At 45.2% G+C, this 19288-nt stretch overlaps 1 protein-coding gene across 2 annotated transcripts in view; it reads left to right on the top strand.

Moving 5' to 3' along the window:
• The window catches only part of EML5 (EMAP like 5), a 328115-nt gene that overhangs the window by 193628 nt on the left and 115199 nt on the right, over positions 1-19288 (top strand). For both annotated transcript variants that reach the window (XM_075065608.1, XM_075065607.1), the window contains exons 17-18: positions 4694-4794; positions 16719-16921. In XM_075065608.1, the coding sequence (XP_074921709.1) occupies positions 4694-4794; positions 16719-16921 (304 nt within the window). The remainder of the gene's footprint in view (positions 1-4693; positions 4795-16718; positions 16922-19288) is intronic.

The raw sequence follows: 19288 nt of genomic DNA, 5'->3' as shown, positions 1-19288 counted from the left end.
CTGCGGGGAAAAGTCTGAGAGGAAGTAAAGGCAGGAGGGAAGTGGGTTAATTTCCCTTTGTGGGAGGCTCAGCGGCATCTGAGTCTTGGGGATCCCCCAGGGAAAGGTTTGGGAGCAGAACCAGAGAGTTTGATCAGTAACTCAGAATCCTTGATGTGGTGGCAGCGAGATAAGATCCAAGCCTGGTAATTATAGCTTCGGAGTGTTCCATGCTTAACACCCAGATTTTGGACGCTACAAAGTCCAGATTTGGGACAGAGGCTTATTACACCCCCTCCCTCCACGCCCCCCCTGCTCGTCCCTTTTCAGGGACCCCTCTCTCACGAGCACTCCTCCATTCAGGAGGTTTGCAAGCTCTCTCTGCAATCAGAGCTGTAGAGGAGGTACCGGAAAGGAGCTGTTAAGGGGCAAGGGGTTTTTATTTCCCGATATTTCGTTGAATCCCCAAGACAAAAGGGGCCTCCGGCCCATCCGGGACGTGCCCGAGAACTGAACAATTCATCAAAAAGTTCAAGTTCCGCCATGGATCCCTAGGAATTCATCATTTCTTCCCTGGATCCTGGAGATTGGGTGTTGCGCAGAGGTGTGTTGTCAGATCTACCGGTTTGTGGTGCTCTGCTCTCTCCTTGTGTATCACTTGGCTGCGGCGTGCTGTTGTGGTACCTCTGTGTGCTGCCCAGCTCTGCACAGATAGCTGACACAGCAGACCGTCTGATAGCACCCCCATGACCCACAGAGTCCTAGAAATGGTGACGAAGGCATGTCCGCCAGTTTATTGCCGTTATTCAGACACAATTAATAGTTCCCATCCAAGATTTTACTCTTACAGGCATACTCGACGAGTATGTGCCACGTCAATGGACTCGGCTTCATCAGTGGCGGGACTTTCCACTTGCCCCCTCGCCGGATCAAAGACACCACCCCAGGGATACATTCTTTATACACAGGTACAACACAAGTTACACGATTCACTCTCTGACGTGATATGAGCGCAACCCCTCTACGAAGCAAGGTACAACCCCTCTACGTAGGAACGGTGCCGCCTCTCACCTTGTACAGGTTGCTTCGATCAAAACAACTCTGTCCATCAGTTTACCCTGTTGCCCTGTCATTGGAATGGTCAGTCTGTTCCTTTTATCTCTGTTGTGGAATGTGCAAGTATGTGAATTGTTCTTTATCTCTAGTGTTCAGTTACCTTTTAGTACGTGGTACGTATCTTCTTGCAGCATCAGCCCTTTCCTTGCCAGCTTCTGTGAGCAGGGCCTGCCTGTGGCACACAGCTCCACTTTGTTTTATGTTAGCAAAGTCTTGACCATTACTTTAGTTCAGGCCTTAGGCCTCATACCAGGCCTCTGATACCAATGTTTATGTCTCAGGGCCTCCTCTTACTACAATTGGTACGCCACTCTCGACATGAAGGACGCATATTTCCACATTGCAGTTTATCCCCCGCACAGGAGGTATCCGCGCTTTGTGGTAAATCAGGGTCACTACCAGTTCACTGCCCTTCCCTTTGGTCTTTCCTCGGGCCCTCGGGTCTTCACGAAGTGTATGGCGGTTGTCGCTGCTTCTCTGCGCCGTCGTCAAATACACGTCTTCCCTTACCTTGACGACTGGCTTATCCGAGGGGCTTCAGATGCACACGTCATCAGCCATGTCGCCATCATCAGAGAGCTGTTTATGCGTCTAGGCTTGGTCATCAATCTGGACAAGTCCACCCTAGTGCCTACGCAGAGGATAGAATTTATCGGGGCAATGCTGGACTCCAACCTTGCAACGGCCAGTTTGCCCCCACACCGGTTTCAGGCCATAGTCTCCCTGGTCGAAAGTCTTCAAGGCTTTCCAACCACCTCTGCTCGTACTTGCCTTGCTCTCCTCAGGCACATGGCTGCATGCACTTTTGTCACAAAGCATGCCAGACTGCGAGTGCACCCCCTGCAAATCTGGCTCGCTTCGGTCTATCGGCCGGGCAGGGACACCATAGACATAATTCTGACAGTTCTGCCGGACGTTCTAGGCTCCCTCGACTGGTGGAAGACGTCATCCCGAGTGTGTGCGGGCCTGCCGTTTCATCGTCCCCAGCCCTCCATGTCCCTAACAACGGACGCGTCCTCGCTGGGTTGGGGCACCCACCTAGGGCTCCTGCGCACTCAAGGCCTTTGGTCACCCTGGGAGTTGATGCTCCACATCAATGTATGAGAACTGAGAGCGGTCCGGCTGGCATGCCAAGCGTTTCAGCGCCATCTACACGGCCGTTGTGTTGCGGTGTTCACGGACAACACAACGGCCATGTATTACATCAACAAGCAGGGTGGGACACGGTCCGCCCCCTTGTGTTGGGAAGCAATCCGACTGTGGGACTTCTGCATAGCCCACTCCATACATCTAGTGGCCTCCTTTCTCCCGGGGGTACGGAACACTCTCGCAGATCGCCTGAGCAGGTCTTTCCTATCACACGAATGGTCCATCCGTCCGGACGTTCTCCATTCGATTTTCCAGAGGTGGGGCTTTCCCCACATAGACCTGTGTCTGCATCCAGAATGAACAGGAAATGCCAGGTGTTCTGCTCCCTACAGGGCCACTGCCTGGGCTCCCTGTCGGACGCGTTCCTGATTCCGTGGACGGGCCACCTCTGTTACGCCTTCCCACCATTTCCTCTCGTCCACTGAGTCTTGCTCAAGCTCCACAGGGACAGAGCCCGCCTTATCCTGATCGGTCCGGCTTGGCCGAGACAGCACTGGTACTCCATGCTGCTTGACCTGTCCTTGTCAGACCCAATTCCCCTGCCGCTCTGGCTGGACCTGATCACACAAGACTTCGGCAGGCTGCGCCATCCAGACCTGCAGTCCCTTCATCTGACAGCATGGCTCCTGTCTGGTTAAGCCAGTCGGAGTTGATCTGTTCCGCCGCAGTACAACAGGTGTTGCTGGGAAGCAGGAAGCCCTCCACGCACTCGACATACCTCGCAAAATGGAAGCGCTTCTGCCGCTGGTGTGCCCAGCACGGACATTCTCCGCGTTCTGTATCAGTCCCCACTGTCCTGGACTATGTATGGTGTCTCAAAGAGCAGGGGTTGGTGATCTCCTCTTTGCGAGTACATCTTGTGGCTATATCCACTTTCCATCCGGGGGAAGCTGGCAGTTCCGTCTTTTCCCACCCTATAGTTTCCAGATTCCTTAAAGGCTTGGAACGACTATTCCCACAGGTCAAGCTCCCTACCCCTACCTGGGACCTGAACCTCGTCTTAACCAGGCTCATGGGGCCCCCTTTTGAGCCTTTGGCCACATGCTCACTACTGTACCTGTCCTGGAAAACAGCATTCCTAGTCGCTGTTACCTCGGCTAGACAAGTCTCAGAACTTCGTGCGTTGACTGTGGATCCTCCATATACTGTGTTCCATAAGGACAAGGTACAGCTGCGACCGCACCCGGCATTCCTTCCCAAGGTCGTCTCCGCCTTTCACGTTAACCAGGACATCTTTCTGCCAGTCTTCTTTCCAAAGCCACATTCATCGCGACGGGAACAACAGCTCCATACGTTGGATGTCCGAAGGGCTCTCGCCTTCTACATCGAGAGGACCAAGCCCTTCCGGCGATCACCACAGCTATTTGTAGCAGTGGCAGAATGTATGAAGGGCATGGCAATCTCCTCCCAACGTATCGCGTCTTGGGTTACATCATGTATTCGGGCTTGCTATGACTTAGCTCATGCCCAGGCGGGCCATCTCACTGCCCATTCTACTCGGGCTCAAGCCTCATCTGCCGTGTTCTTGGCCCATGTTCCCCTACAGGAAATCTGCCGCGCGGCCACCTGGTCTTCCATCCATACCTTTGCATCGCACTACGCANGGCAGGGGTATATATCAGGCGCCATAGTGGCGCCACTCCAGGGGGCGACCTGCCGACCCACCGAGTGTTGCTAGGGTAAAAAAGTCTCCGACAAACGTGCACGCGGTGCGCACAGACCTAACTGAAATGGATATGAGCAACACATCTCGAAGAACAACAGTTACAAAGGTGAGTAATCGTCTTTTCTCTTACATAGGAAATATAGCTGAAAGTGATAGGATCTTTCAAACCAATAGCACCTGTAGCTGTGTATTGTATGTCTGCATTTAGGAACTTAGAAAGAAATACAAAATATGTCAGCAAACAAAGATGACAGGGTTTTTTTCAAAAACTGCTGAAGATAGGTATTGTAACATAGATGTGACAAACATTGTCATACCCATTATTGTTTAAGTTCACTAGAATGATGGAAAAGTTCAGTAAAAAGTGTATGAATATTGTCATTGATTTTCAGAATGAGAAACTGATGTAGATAAGATCTGCAATTAATGTAACCTTATAGCCCTTAATTTGCTATCAAGGCTTAATTCCCAAATATTGCATTATTTTGAGTCAAGTTTGTTCTTTTACAAAGAAAATGCCGTCGAGTGGATTGCTGAAGTAGAGTAGTTTCTCCAGATTTCTGCAAACTGTCAAATTAAGTGTGAGACAGATAAAAATGGCAGTAAGCTCTATACCTTTAGTTCAATGGCCTGCCTTCCTATTACCCCAATAAAAGAATTGTTAAGAGCTACAGGAATGTTTTGTGAGATAGACATTAGTAAGCTGGACAATGAGACAGAAAAATTAGTGTATACATTTGTCTGTGTATAAAGGCAGTGAAATATTTTACTTTTTTATTTCAGAGGAAGCAAAGATAAGATTTTTGTTGTTAAAATTAATCCTTATATGCCTGATAAACTGATAACAGCTGGAATTAAACACATGAAATTCTGGCGTAGAGCAGGTAAGGAAAGGCATGGTTTTTTTGTGTGTTTTAACTGCAGCATTTTCTGTTATATCTAAGATAGTAATTATTATGCATTCTTTATGATTTTTGACACATGTATATATTAATAGGTTATCTCTTTCTAACTCCTATTAATAATAAAAATTAATTTCTGTTATGGTAATGTCAGAGACCCCAAGAAAGATCATCCGCCCATTGTGCTAGGTGTAGTACAGCATGCAGAGGTTTTTTACCAACAAAAGCTTATACCCAAATAAATCTGTTAGTCTTTAAGGTCCCACCAGACTCCTTCTTGTTTTTGTGGATACAGACTAACACAGCTACCCCCTGGTGCCTTGGAGAGGTTAGTCTAGTTTTCATAAATAATAGCTATGCAATTCAGGGCTGTTGCACCATATTTCCCCTGCATGGTCCTTTCAGGTACCCCTGAGGCTCCAGGCTCCTCAGCTGTCTCATCTCTTGGGTGGAGACCCACGTCTCTCTCCCTCCTGACCAGGGGCTTTTCCAGGCTACACAGTTCCCTGCTTACACTGTGATAGTCCCAGCAAGCCAGACTGCCTAACCAGGCCAGTGTCTGCACTTTGCGTTCTCTTTGAAGGCTACGAACACCATAATGGGTAGCAGTTATAAGTTACCTCACAGCCTTTTATAAGCATGCACATTTATTCTTAAGAGGAAAGTATTACAGAGGAAACCTTAAAAACAATAAAAGAACCTGCATGCATGTTAATAAGCTTACCCAAGATCACTTGTGTCTGATGGGGCCCCAGTAGGGCAAAATCCTTCCAACCCTTCCCAGGAAGAACTGGAACCCCATTGGACAGAAGGGCCTGTCCATTTGTTCGATCAGAAAGAAAGGCCCTGAGTCAGTTTAAACTCAGGCTATTTATCCCAGAGTCTTTTCTTTGCCTGTTGGTCTCTGTGGAATCTAGTTTGAATTAGTATATGCGAGCCTCCACAGGAGGTGGTGTCTCTTTGGGGAGATTACAAACTGCCTGATTTGCCTTAGCCACCTATTGTTTTAGTTCCTCTAGGAGCTGTGGTAGCCCTTCCCCATGGAATAGAACAGTCCTACAGAAACCATTCATTTAAAACAATGGACCCCAAAGATGCTGCATGGGAGTTGCAATGTTTGTCACATCTCCCCATGATGAATTTACATACATTTAACACCATAAGGTGTTTCAAGAGTATTTCAGGAAATACCATATCTGTCACAAAAGTTATATAGCTCAAAATATCTCATGTACAACTGTAGGATAATGTAATAAATCCCACTCAGCATATACAAAAGAGTTTTCAGGTGATACCAAAGAGGACAAGGTAATAATTTCAGACCTTCAATATTTAGTTGGTAAAATACATAGATAGATACATATATAAAATAGAGATATATTGATCTAAACCACAAAGGAATGCAATTTTAATAATCTAAGGTCTGCCTGTAAGAGGCACAAATAAGGTTGCAGACAAGGCTCTTGCAGTGAATATACCTACTAATTATACTTTGTGTGGCTGTCTTTGCTAAATATGACTACAAAAACTCAAGAAGTTAAAGAATAGATGCATGTTTAATCTATTTGAAAACGTTTAATTTAGAACAATGGAAAAACACCATCTAAATGGTATTCTGAACTCCAGTGTATCAGATCTTTAAAGGCATATGGAGCCAAAAGGGTCTTCGAAAAGATTACCTCCTTTGCTGGAGAAAGCTACTGTGTCAACAGGACCTCCAAATACTCAGATATCATTAGTAGTTCTGAAAATACACTGGCTTGGGTGAATCCTTCCCTTTCATTTTAAGATTAATCCTTAAGAGCTATAGAACATTTAACTGCAAGGAAAACAGCCACCCTAGTCATTTCAGTCATGGACTGCCCAAGAAATTAGCCAGGTTGAATCCAGGCTACAGTAGGCTGCTGTTTAATAAAGTTATTAGAATGCTGGCAGGGTGCTGCTGAGATTAACTCTTCTTTGGATAGTGTCCCTATGGGTTCTCCACTTTAGGTGCAGCAGCACTCTCTGCCCCTGGGATTGGAGATCTTCATCAGCAGTGCCTGTCAGACTGCACATTCGCATCTCCCCTCTCTTGTGCCGTGAGCGGGACGTATATGTATTATTGTGCTGTCTGACTGCCCCCCACCCAGTTTCTTCTCTGCCACCTTTGGTTTGGGACGAAATCCGCAGAAGAGCCCACTTCTCCTTTTTCCCTCATTAGGGTAGTGCCTTACCTGTCAGTTTTAGTGTAGTTTAGAACTACTTCTTCTTCTTTCCTCTTATATAAAAAAATTTGCTATCGCTTCACCTTTATTATTATCTCATCAATTAGGTTTTCATTTCCCTGCTTCTCACCCTTCCGACCAGGAAGTTTTTTTCCTCACCCTTATGCCCAGATCTCCCAGGTTTAAGAGGTGCATCTCATGCTGTAATGCCCTCCAGTAATGGACAGCCACCTGCAGTGTGTTTGCTGTCTGAAAGAGGGACACATTCCACAAAAGTGTTCCTACTGTCACAACTTGACTGCCAGGGCCAGAAAAGACTGGAACATTTGGTTATGATTTCTTCTCATGGAGAAATCACACCGCCCAGCATCGAACCCAGACCCAGACTCTCCCCCTGTGTGGCTTTCACGCTCTGCCAGGTTGCCTGCCGATCCTCATTCCCTACGTCCCTCTAAGAGAAAGTTGTGTCTTTCTCACTCTGGCAAGAAAACAGGCTCCCTCCTCACACTCTGAGGCACAGCTTGCCAGAACACCTTCCCCTGTGAGGTCAGTTGTCTCAACATCATCTGACAGGGGACATAGCTCCAGGACCCAACTACTTCTTGTTCTGGGATGAAACTGCAGTCTAGGGACCCTAACCAGGCAGAGCTACAGCCCTCAGCACCATCTCTTGGCACTGGAGACCACGACATTCCGACTTCAGGAGCTTGGCACTGACAAAACCACTACTGCTGGTGTCCTTTTCAGCATAGCTGAAACCGTCGACACAGAGCAAGTCCTTGGCCCTGCCAAAACTGCCAGCACTGACCAAGTCCTCAGCACCAACAAAGCTGTCGGCACCAAACAAGTCCTCAGCACTAACCAAGTCTTCAGCTCCACCTGGGCACCCAGTCATCTACTGGTGCTGATGGTGCTCCTTCCGCCTCCCCAGAAATTTAGATACCATAAAGACCAGCTTGTATCTAACATGCCCGAGTCATCTCTGCTCAGACATGACCTCCTCCCACTTCCACCCTCCTCTCTGGATTCATGAGATTTCTCCCTTTACCCCTGACAAGGGCACCCTCCTTCCTCAGTGACAGGGAGGAAGAAGAGAAGGAGGAGTGCTCCATCACACCCTTGTAGTAGTAGAATTTTAAACCACGCTTCCATATAGAGTTAATCGGGCCATCAAACACATAAACAACAAATTCAAAAACAAAACCCCACAAAAACAGCCCTGTAAAAATAAAAAACTCAAATCATATATCTCAAAATAAAATTAAAAATCACTCACTAAAATCAAAATAAATAAGCCCTTACTCCATAGTAAACCGCCTTAGCCCATTACTATACCATATTTAAAAATAAATAAATAAAATAAATACATATTTCACAAATTACATTATTTACATAAATAATAAAGTTTACATTCTTTGGAAAAAAAACCCATCCCAAAACCTAAGCACAAGGTGCTGCTTAACCACCACAATTTTAATCCACAAAAAATAAAATTCCAGTATGAAGTCTGGCTTTAGCTACTTCTAAAAACTTTTAGAACCCAAATAATGAAAGCAATCATAAAAAAAAGTGCAGCCCTCTTTATAAGCCAATATTTTTACAAAATAATTCATTCCCTGCCAGCCAATCATAAATTCCTACGCATAATCCAATAATCCTCAAAAAATGGTATAATAAAAATACTAGCCAACTCTTAAACCCCTTAAAAATACCAAAATATATGCCTTTAAAAAAAAAACAACCTTAAGGTTCACCTTATAAACACCACAAAAATACCAAAACACTAAAAAATAAAAGTTAAAATAAAAATTCCTTATAAAAATACCACCTAAAGTTCCAGCTACCCACAATTACCATATCAATAAAATAAGCCTATTAAAACAAAACATAAACAATACTAACAGTTATTGTAAAATACTATCCAGTACTCCGTAATAAATTAAACCTGTAGTTCCCAAACACATGCACCAAAACCTAAACCAAAAACTGTGCATTCAAAAAAAGACCCCAATTAAAATTTCAAAAAAAACAATTCAAAGTAGTCCAGTAAAAGTCTTATTAAATCCACTGTTAATAAAAATAAAAATTTGTATGTATTAAACTCAAACATATCTAAATTAAAACTCAAATGTCCACCCTACTCCCTCCCTATTAAAACAGCCTAAATAAAAACATATCAACACTCCAATAATGAAACAAAACAAAATATAATAAACACCATATAAAAATTTTTAGCTTTAAAGCAAAAATTATAATTACTATAAACCTAAAGGTAATTAAAAATAAGTTTCTTGTCACAATTGCAAAATAATCTCATTCACAAACAAGCAAATAATACTATAAATTTAGTACAAATATATCTAATAAACCTGAAAGCAACATTAAAATATGTAGCGGTGGCAAAATAACCTAGCTGCTATATAAACAACATATAAAAATAAAAAAACTGCCTTAGCCATAAAATGTACTAAAAAGCAAATTTTTAGTTTAGCATCACTTAAACACTAAATGTTTTGGGTAATATCGAAAGCAACAAAAAAAAATCCTTATTCACCTACAAATATAAATAAATTAAAAATATTTCCAGCATAATTAAGCCTAATTTGTTATTAAGTAAAATTATTATTAAAATTACTCACCAATAATCTATAAAAACAAAAATATAAAAAATAAGCCTTCTCCCAAAATTAACCATAAAATCCTTTTGGCTCCTCTGGGTTATAGGTCAATAGGCTAAAAATAAATAAATTAATTAATTAAATAAAAATGTACAAAATAAAGCCCTCAAAAATGGGTGTGCTTTTCCCTACCTGTCACCACAAAACCATGCAACAGAAACACATCACTAAAAACATATATATAAAATAAACTAAAAAAGTAACTCAGTTTTTACAACACACACAAAAAAAGCCTTTCCCACCCTTAAAATATTACATGCCAATCAAATATTACATTCCAATAAAAACATACTAAAAATTGCTAAATCTAAAAAAACCCTAACAGCCTATTATTAATACAATGTTTTTACAGGCTGGTCCCTGACCTCTAAGGGAACAATGTCTATTAAGTTTCATCCATTAATGTTCATCCATTAATATTGTCCTGTGTTTGCTTGCTAAAAATGTATTATATGTGCTATTAAGCAAAAAAAAAGTTTATTAAATTACAACCACAAGCTCAAATTATCTCTCAATATTTTGTTATAAAAATTGTATAAAATATGACCCACTCAAGTATTGTTCTTGAGGGGTCAAAAGGGGGACATGTAGTATTAGAATTTTATGTTTATATTAATATAATTTAAAATAAAAAATAAAGAATAATATAATGAAGCATGTATTAAATGTATTGGTGTATGATTTGATTATATCCTGCCAGCCACCCTTTTTAAATAACAGACAGGAATTGCCTAATGGGCCATTGGTAAAAATACATCAGCCAGAATCTGTGTCTGGACTGATTTCAAGGCAGTGACAAACCTGTAAGCCTCATCAATTTGTTGTATGTTTAGCATTTTAAAATAAGTTAAAAAATGCAATAATTGTCCTTTTACACTGCAATGTTCCTGTTCAAAATGTTCTGTGTAAATTAATTGTTTTCTGTGTAAATAAAAAAACTGTGTTAAAAAATAAATGTAAAGGCCATCGCTAAACCAAGTGTACAAAAAAAAACAGCCAAAGACAGGTGCAAGGGCGCCAGAAGGCTGCAACACGCTCGTATTGAAATGTCAAAAAAGGGCAAATTAACAGCTCTCAAAAGACAGGCATCCATCAATAGGAACAAAATAGCTGTAATAAAAAAATAAGCTCTCATCAAACAGCAATTAATTACAGCATAACGGAGCAAAATTCATTAGTCCCAATTAAAAAAAATTACTATATAAACAGGGTGCCTTGCCATAAAATTTTGGGTTCGTCCTGCCAAGACTTCCCCAGAGCAGACAACTGACAGAACCCGGCTCCTCCCTACTGGTGATCAACCTAACTGGCTACTAGGTTGATCTGGACTGGTAACTATAACATCGACTGGAGGAACAGTGTGCATGGTGTGTGTATGTGTAACTAAAAAACATATGCCAATTGCTGTATTCTCAATAAATGCAGCGTGTGTTGCCTTCTCCCCTATAAAAAATCTTGTGTGCTTTGTATAAGGCTAACACCCTCTTATTCAAAACAGGCTTCATCTACACATCCTCATATTCACAATCCACATCTGGACCACTGCCTCTTATGGACCACTGTGGATGCAACTACATTTTCCATTCCCTCCACATTGGTCATATTGGGACCCTTGGGACATGCACAGGGCAAAATTTGGGAAGCCTCCCATGGAGCAAAGCTGGAGACCTATACCTCTCCCTTTTCCATTGGTCTCTCGCACATCAGAGATTGAACCTCCCCCAGTACTGGATAAGGAGGAAGAACAGGAGGAGGAAGCTCCACCAACATTATATTTCTCCTCTTCTTCCCCCAATAAGGCTATCAGGCCCCCACCTCCTACTGCTGCTGACAGCTTCAGACACATTCACGAATTATTCCACAAGATGCAGTCTCCCTACAGATTCTTTTGGAGGAAGTGAAAGATCAGCAGCATAAATTGCTCAATGTCCTGCACACATTATCTTCCTCCAAAATTGCCCTACCTATCAACAAGGTTCTTCTCAATCCTGCAAAATTGCTCTGACAGACCCCAGTGACCATCCCTCCTACCTGAAAATGGTCAGACAAAAATGTTCTTGCAAAAGATGTGGAATTTCTTTTCTCGCATCCCACCCCAAATTCTCTAGTAGTTAATGTGGTTCAAGAGAAGGGATGACAAGTATCAATATTGATCTACCCATCAGGACAGACAGTGGAAAAGCTTAATTTATTCGGATGCAAGACTTATTCATCTGCCACACTCCAATTTCGAGTAGCTAATTACGAGACTCCTATGGCCAGCTACAACTACTCCAAAATATAGGAACGCGGCCATAACCTTCCTGGGGCCAAGAAAGAACAATTCCAGGTGCTTATATCTGGGGGACACTTCTTGGCCCGTACAGCCCTACAGGCCTCATTAGACCCTGCGGATATCACCGCCCACTCCATCGCAACTGCATGGTTATGAAGTGGGTGCCATGACTGCACCTTTTAGGCTTTCCTAAGGAGGTACAAACCACAATTAAAGACTTACCCTTTGAGGGCCTCAAACTATTCATGGCACATATGATTGATTCCCTATCCACCCTTAAAGACTGCCAAGCTACTCACCACTTCCTTAGTATTTACACACCAGTGCCAAAGAGACGCCTACAAAAGTATCATCTCCCTCTGCGATCCTGACCACTGCGGTACATTCCTCAGCAGCATTATGACACTCAGCGCCAACTATAAAAGCCCCTTACCAAATGTAGACAGGCCACTCCTCAAGGGACTAGCTCTCAAATACCTGCAGCCCAGCAACAGTTTTGAAGGTGTGGTCAAGGCCTGAAGGAGGCTCCCCCCTTTTCCAGTCATATCAACCATCTTCGACATCCCACCAGTTTGGTGATCGATTAGCTCCGTTTTTTCCATCCTGGAAACTAATCACCTCAGACATACGGATTCTAGAGATCATCAGGGAAGAATATTCCATCCTTTTCCTATCTATTCTGCCCCTCCCACCTCTCTCCCCATCCCTCTTCAGAGACCCCTCTCATGAACCCATTTTACAAGAAGAAATAAATCATCATCTGCACCTGTGAGGCATAGAACTGGTCCCTTCCCAACATAGAGAAATGGGTTTCTATTCCCATGTTTTCTGATCCAGAAGAAATCCAGCGGTTGGTGACCGATCCTGCACCTTCAAAACCTAAATATGTTTGTCAGACTTCAGCACTTCAAGATGGTTATTTTCTCTGCCATTATCCGAGCACTGGAACAGGTGGACTGATTCTCGGCCCTTGACCTCCAAGATGCATATTTCCGTTTCACAGTACACCCGGCCCACAGATGGTTTCTTTGTTTCACCATGGGAGCCAACCATTATCAGTACAAGGTACTGCCTTTTGGACTATCAGCAGCCCCTTGTGAACTCTCCAAAGTCTTTGCAGTAGTTGCTGCCTACCTAAGTAAAAAAGGCACTGTCATCTTTCCATACTTAGATGACTGTCTCCTCAAGATCTCATCCAAAGCCGACACTCTTAGTACAGTCCAGGTCTCAGTGGATCTTTTCATGAATCTAGGCCTCCATGTGAACTTGGAAAAGTCTACTGTAATACCAATACAACACCTGGAGTTCATTACCACACAACTAGATGCCATACAGGACAGAGCCTTCCTTCCGCCTCACACATTCTTGACTGTAGTGGATCTTGTATCCAAGGTGCAAGCCTGTGCCCAGATTTCCAACAGAATGTGTCTCCAGCTAATAGGACACATGACAGCCACCACATTCATGGATAAAGCACACACAATTACATATGCAATGTCTTCGGGCATATGTCTGTACAGCGTATGTCCCTCACAGCCACAGCAGCCACAAACTATTATCCATGCTGAGGACGGTCAAGGACTCACTGCCGTGGTAGACACAGCCCAAGAACATCTGTGCCGGGGTTCATTTCCTTCAGCCAGCACCAATCATCATTCTAACAACTGATGCCTCTTCATCGGTCGGAGAGTGCACCGTCACACTCATACAGCGGAGGGCAGATGGTCTTTAACCAAATCTACCATACACGTCAGCCTCCTAGAGCTACAGGTGGTCTGCAATACCTGTTGATGTTTCCTCCCACTAATTGCATATCGCACCATCAAAGTCATGATAGACAATATCGTCTGCATGTTTGTACATCAACAGACAAGGCAGAGCAAGGTCCTGCTCTTTACATTTGGGGGCACTGAAATTATGGCGATGGTGTATCCAACATGACATCAGCATCTCAGCCACATACCTCCCTGGACACCAGAACATCACTGTGGAGTCATTGAGCAAAAGATTCTTCCATAATCACCACTGGGAACTGGATAAGCTAATCCTTCAGCTTATCTTCAGCCACTGGGGATTCCCTAACATAGATCTTTTTGCCACACCACAAAACATCCAATACCCTCAGTTCTGCTCAAGAGTGGGATTGGGACACAGGTTTTTAGGAGACACATTCCTCATCACATGGGATGCACCACTGCTTTATGTCTTCCCTCCCTTCCCCTTTCTGTTTTGGGTATTCCACAAGATTCAGGGGGATTGAGCCCATGTCATCCTTATCACTCGAACATGTCCACAACAGATCTGGTATACTTACCTCTTTCACATGATAGTATGCCAACCCATCTCCTCCATCCAGCTCCACAACTCATTTCACAGGATGTGGGTCACATCCTCCATCCCAATCCACAGATGCTCCACCTCAAAGCCTGGCTCCTCTGTGGTTCTAGGGTTTGGAAATAACCTGTTCAGATGCAGCTAAACAGATACTCTTGAATAGCAGACGCAGCACGACTAGATGCACTTAATGTCACAAATAGACTAGGTTCCTATGCTGGTGCGTCTTCCATCAGGTTGTTGCAATAAGCGCTCAACTACCACTTATCCTAGACTATATTTTACACCTTAAATCAGAGGTGGACCAAACTACAGTGGCCCGTGAGACCATCCTGCCCGGCCCCCGAGCTCCTGCCCCAGGAGACTAGTCCCTGGCCCCTCCCCTTATATTCCCCCTCCCCCGCAGCCTCAGATCACTCTCTCCGCCGCTGGTGCAGTGGTCTGGGTGGCAGGGCTCTGAGCTCCTGGGGCAGCGTGGCTGCAGAGCTGGGCCTGACCCAGTGCTCTGTGCTGTGTGGTGGCGGTGGCGGCGTGGCCTAGCTCCAGCCGGGCGGTGCGGCTGTAGCACTGCTAGCCGCCAGTGTGTCAGGCAGCATGGTAAGGGGGAGGGAGGGGGGGGGGTGATAGAGGGCAGGGGAGTTGGGGTGGTGGTCAGGGGCGGGGGTGTGGACTAGGGTTGGGGCAAGAACAGGGTTGAATGCGCGGTAGGGGGTCCCATGGAGAATCAGGAAAGAAGGGATGGGTGGTGGTGCGTCAGGGGCAGGGGAAGGGGTGGAATTGATGGCAGGTCCTGGGGGTGGGAGGATAAGAGGAGGTGTTGGATGAAGCAGCAGGGTCCAGGGGCAGTCACGGGAAGAAGGGAGCGGGGAGTGTGGATAGGGCGGGTCCCGGGGGGGCGGGGCACCGTCAGGGAACGGGTGTGTGGATGGGGCAGGGGTCCCGGGGGGGGAGTCAGGGAACAGGGGGGTTAGATGGGGCAGGGATCTGGGGGGGTAGATAGGAGGAAGTGGCGCCCAGGCCATGACTCCCTCCCCTAACCAGCCCTCTATACAATTTACGAAACCTGATGTGGCCCTCGGGCCAAAAAGTTTGCCCGACCTGGCCTTAAACTGTTAGGATTATCCACCAGCTCCATTCATGTGCATTTGGCAGCCATCGCCACTTTTCACTGCCACAATAGATGGCCATTCTATCTTCACACATCCACTCATAAAATGTTTCCTGAAGGGTCTCCAAAATATTTATCCCCACATACAAGATCCAACCCTGGCCTTGTTCTAAACTCTCTTACTAGACCTCTGTTTGAACCAATGGTGACATGTTCTTAGTTCACTTATCAGTGAAAACAGCCTTTCTTGTCTCTATCACCTCTGTCCGATGGGTCGGCGAAATTGGGGCCCTTTTGACCCTTATATCCTCCGTACACACTTTTTCATAAGTCAAGAATGCACATAGTGGCAGTATCATGTAGAAAGTGTAGAGATAGTCATTGTGAAGGAGACTTATCATTGTGAGTATAAGTACTGAGATATAGATCAGTCCCACTATATTCTAAGTCAAGATCCACTGCTGAAACTAGACCTGGAACTGGTGGAACTGAGACCACATGATACTGAAGTATATGTTTGGGGGGGAAATCTTCATCAGTGCCAAATGCTGGCAAACAGGTCCAGAGGTTTGTCACTGAAGACATAGCACAGTGCTTTGAAGATATAAAAATCCCTAGATCTTCATCTGTTAGGTGGCACTGTTGTCTCATACATGGAGTTACTCTGAGAATTTTGTGAAAATTCACATCTCATTTTCACACCTGACAGGTCACAGGATACTGGACATGGGCATCCTGACTTACAGAAACTATTTTACATACATTTTAGAGGCTTTTCAAAAATATCGGCAATAACATTTCTGTCCCTTATAGGCCAGTACAGGATACTGTATCAACACAAATTTTAAAGCTAAAGTCCTAAATTAATTTTCCTCCAAAAATATAGCATGAAAAGAATTTGTTGGTAGGGTTTAAAGTTTTTACATTGGAGTAATATGATCATCCCGCTCATTCCATTAAAATCTTTATATCATACTATCATATGACAGAAAATTAAAATAGTATTTAGACACTGTCTCTCCGATATATCTGTGTGTTGGTTTACATGTGTGTGTATATAAATTCAACTCGTGTTTCAAGTAGCATGTAAAATGAAATCCTAAAGGTGAAATACCTTCTTTTTCTTCAAAGGTGCCAAAAGGTGGGGGAAGGTGAGAAGTAATGATTTGTGAAGAACCTTCAAAGTTTGCTTATTCCTAGGCTAGAGGAAAACAGATTTATTATTCTGGCTAGGTTGCCCTATAAATTATTTTGAAAGCGATAGTTGTGCAAGCATTTGACTACTTGTTTTTATTCTAAACCAGGAGGAGGACTGATTGGGAGAAAGGGCTGCATAGGTGCAATGGGAAGAACTGATACAATGATGTGTGCAGTATACGGCTGGACTGAAGAGATGGCATTTTCTGGAACTTCCACTGGGGACGTGTGTATCTGGAGAGATTTGTTTCTCATAAAAACTATCAAAGCACATGATGGTCCAGTATTTAGCATGCATGCATTAGAAAAAGTAAGTGAACTATTTGGATTTTAAATGAGACATAGTTTGGATTAATAAAAATCTTTGTGGCTGGGCCTAACATGAATGCAGTCTGTTACCATATAATTGGAGTTCAGGATTCTAGATCGTGCTCCCCTCTCAAGTCAGCAGAAACTGAGAGTGTTGCATTTCCTATTAGGAGGAAGTGCATTGTATCATTATATTACAGTGACTCCTCTCACTGATTTTAAGAGCTGCATGCCCTCCTGTTTAATGATGCCTTAAGAGTAAAGCAGGTAAAGTGGAGGGACTCCCAGAGGGTGAAAGGGAACTCTGTTACATTGCATTAAAAGAAACATATGCCAGTTATGTTTGTCACTATGTGAAGACTTGAGCAGATGTAGGGTTGCCAACTTTCTAAGTGCACAAAACCAAACACCCTTACCCTGCCCCGCTCCTTCCTTGAGGCCCACTCCTGCCCTGCCCCTTCTCTGAGGCCCCGTCCCCACTCATCTAGCCCCCCTCCCTCCATCATTCTCTCTCTATTGCTCACTCTCACTTTCACTGGGCTGGGGCAGGAGGTTGGGGTGTGGGAGCAGGTGAGGCCTCCAGCTGGGGATGGAGGCTCCAGAGTAGGGCCAGAAATGAAGGTTTCAGGTTGTGGGAGAGGGCTCCGGCCTGGGCTAGGGAATTACGGTGCGGGGGGGAAGGTTCTGGAGTGGGGCTGGGGATGAGAGGTTTGGGGTGTAGAAGGGGCCTCGGCTGGGCCAAGGGGTTTGAAGTGCGGAAGCAGACTCTGGGCTCGGGTAGTGGGTTGAGATACGGGAGGGGGTGCAGTCCCCAGCTGAGGGTGTGGGCTCTGGGGTGGGGATGAGGGATTTGGGCTGCAGGAGGGGGCTCAGGGCTGGGGGAGGGGGTTCCGACCTGGGGCAGGGGGTTGGGGTGCAAGTGGGGGCTGTAGGATCTCAGAGAGAGTTAGGGTGCAGGAGGGGGTTGTGACCTGGAGGAGGGGGTGGGGGCCTGGGGTCTGGGACGCAATTAAGATGTGGGATGGTGTTCCAACCTGGGGCAAGGGGTTGGGGTGCACGAGGGAGTTCGGGGTGCAGGCTCCGGCCAGGCAGTGCTTATCTCAGGTGGCTCATAGTCGGCAGTGCAGTGGGGCTAAGGCAGGCTCACTGCCTGCCTTCCCTGGCTCCACACCACATCCCAAAGCAGCTGTGGCATGTCCCTGTGGCCCTTAGGCAGAGGGGCCAGTGGGCTCTGTGTGCTCCCCACGCCCACTGGCACCGCCCCCGTAGCTCCCATTGGCTGCTCTTCTTGGCAAGGGCAGCGCTGGGGGCAGGGGCAGCGCATGGAGCTTCCCTAATCGTCCCTGCGCCTAGAGGCTGCAGGGACATGCCAGTCGCTTCCAGGGTGCTGTGCAGAGCCAGAGCAGGCAAGTAGCCTGCCTTAGCCCTGCTGCGCCGCCGACCAGACTTTTAACGGTCCGATCAGCTGTGCTGACTGGAGCACCAAGGTCACTTTTCAGTCAGGCATTCCCGGTTGAAACTTTCTACCATTTATAGCAATTTTCACCACTTTATGCATAGGAAATTTCTTCCAAATTGGTAGAAAATCCGTAAATGAAATAAACTTTTTAACTACATCCATTGTAAATAATCCTGTATCCTTGTGTATATAATCTAGTAACTATTATATGGGCTTTGTTGGATTACAAATTGAAAACTGTTACAGTGCCAGCATACAGTAAGGCAGGGATCGGCAACCTTTGGAATGCAGGCCATCAGGGAAATTTGCTGGCGGGCCGGGACAGTTTGTTTACCTGCAGCATCCGCTGGTTCGGCAGATCGCAGCTCCCACTGGCTGCGGTTCACTGTTCCAGGCCAATGGGGGCTGCAGGAAATGGCAGCCAGCAAATTCCTCAGCACGTGCCGCTTCCTGCAGCCCCCATTGGCCTGGAATGGCAAACCGCAGCCAGTGGGAGCTGCGATCTGCAGAACCTGTGTATACTGCAGGTAAACAAACCATCCCGGCCCGCCAGCAGACTTCCCTGATGGCCGCGTGCCAAAGGTTGCCAATCCCTGAAGTGAGGCCTTGTCTACACTGTATCACTTTAACTCTTCTTGCATAGTTAAAGCAACACAAGCCCTCTAGTTTTGGTATACTTCTGTTAATATAAAGATATATTGGTATGGATATTCCAATATGGAAGGGGAATAAGCTACATCAGTATAAAGCACCTTTATATCAGTTCAGCTGCGTCCCCACAGGGGGGACTATTTCAGTTAAAATAACAAACACCGCTGACTAAAATAGTAACATTGGTACAAAACTTGTATGTAAACTAGGCTTTAGTCATGTGGAATAGATATGTTTAAACCAGAGTATGTCCTTTTC

This window comes from Chelonoidis abingdonii, chromosome 4 (genome assembly GCF_003597395.2).
Source record: "Chelonoidis abingdonii isolate Lonesome George chromosome 4, CheloAbing_2.0, whole genome shotgun sequence".
Classification (NCBI taxonomy): Eukaryota; Metazoa; Chordata; order Testudines; family Testudinidae; genus Chelonoidis; species Chelonoidis abingdonii.
This window is presented reverse-complemented; position numbering and strand designations above follow the sequence as displayed.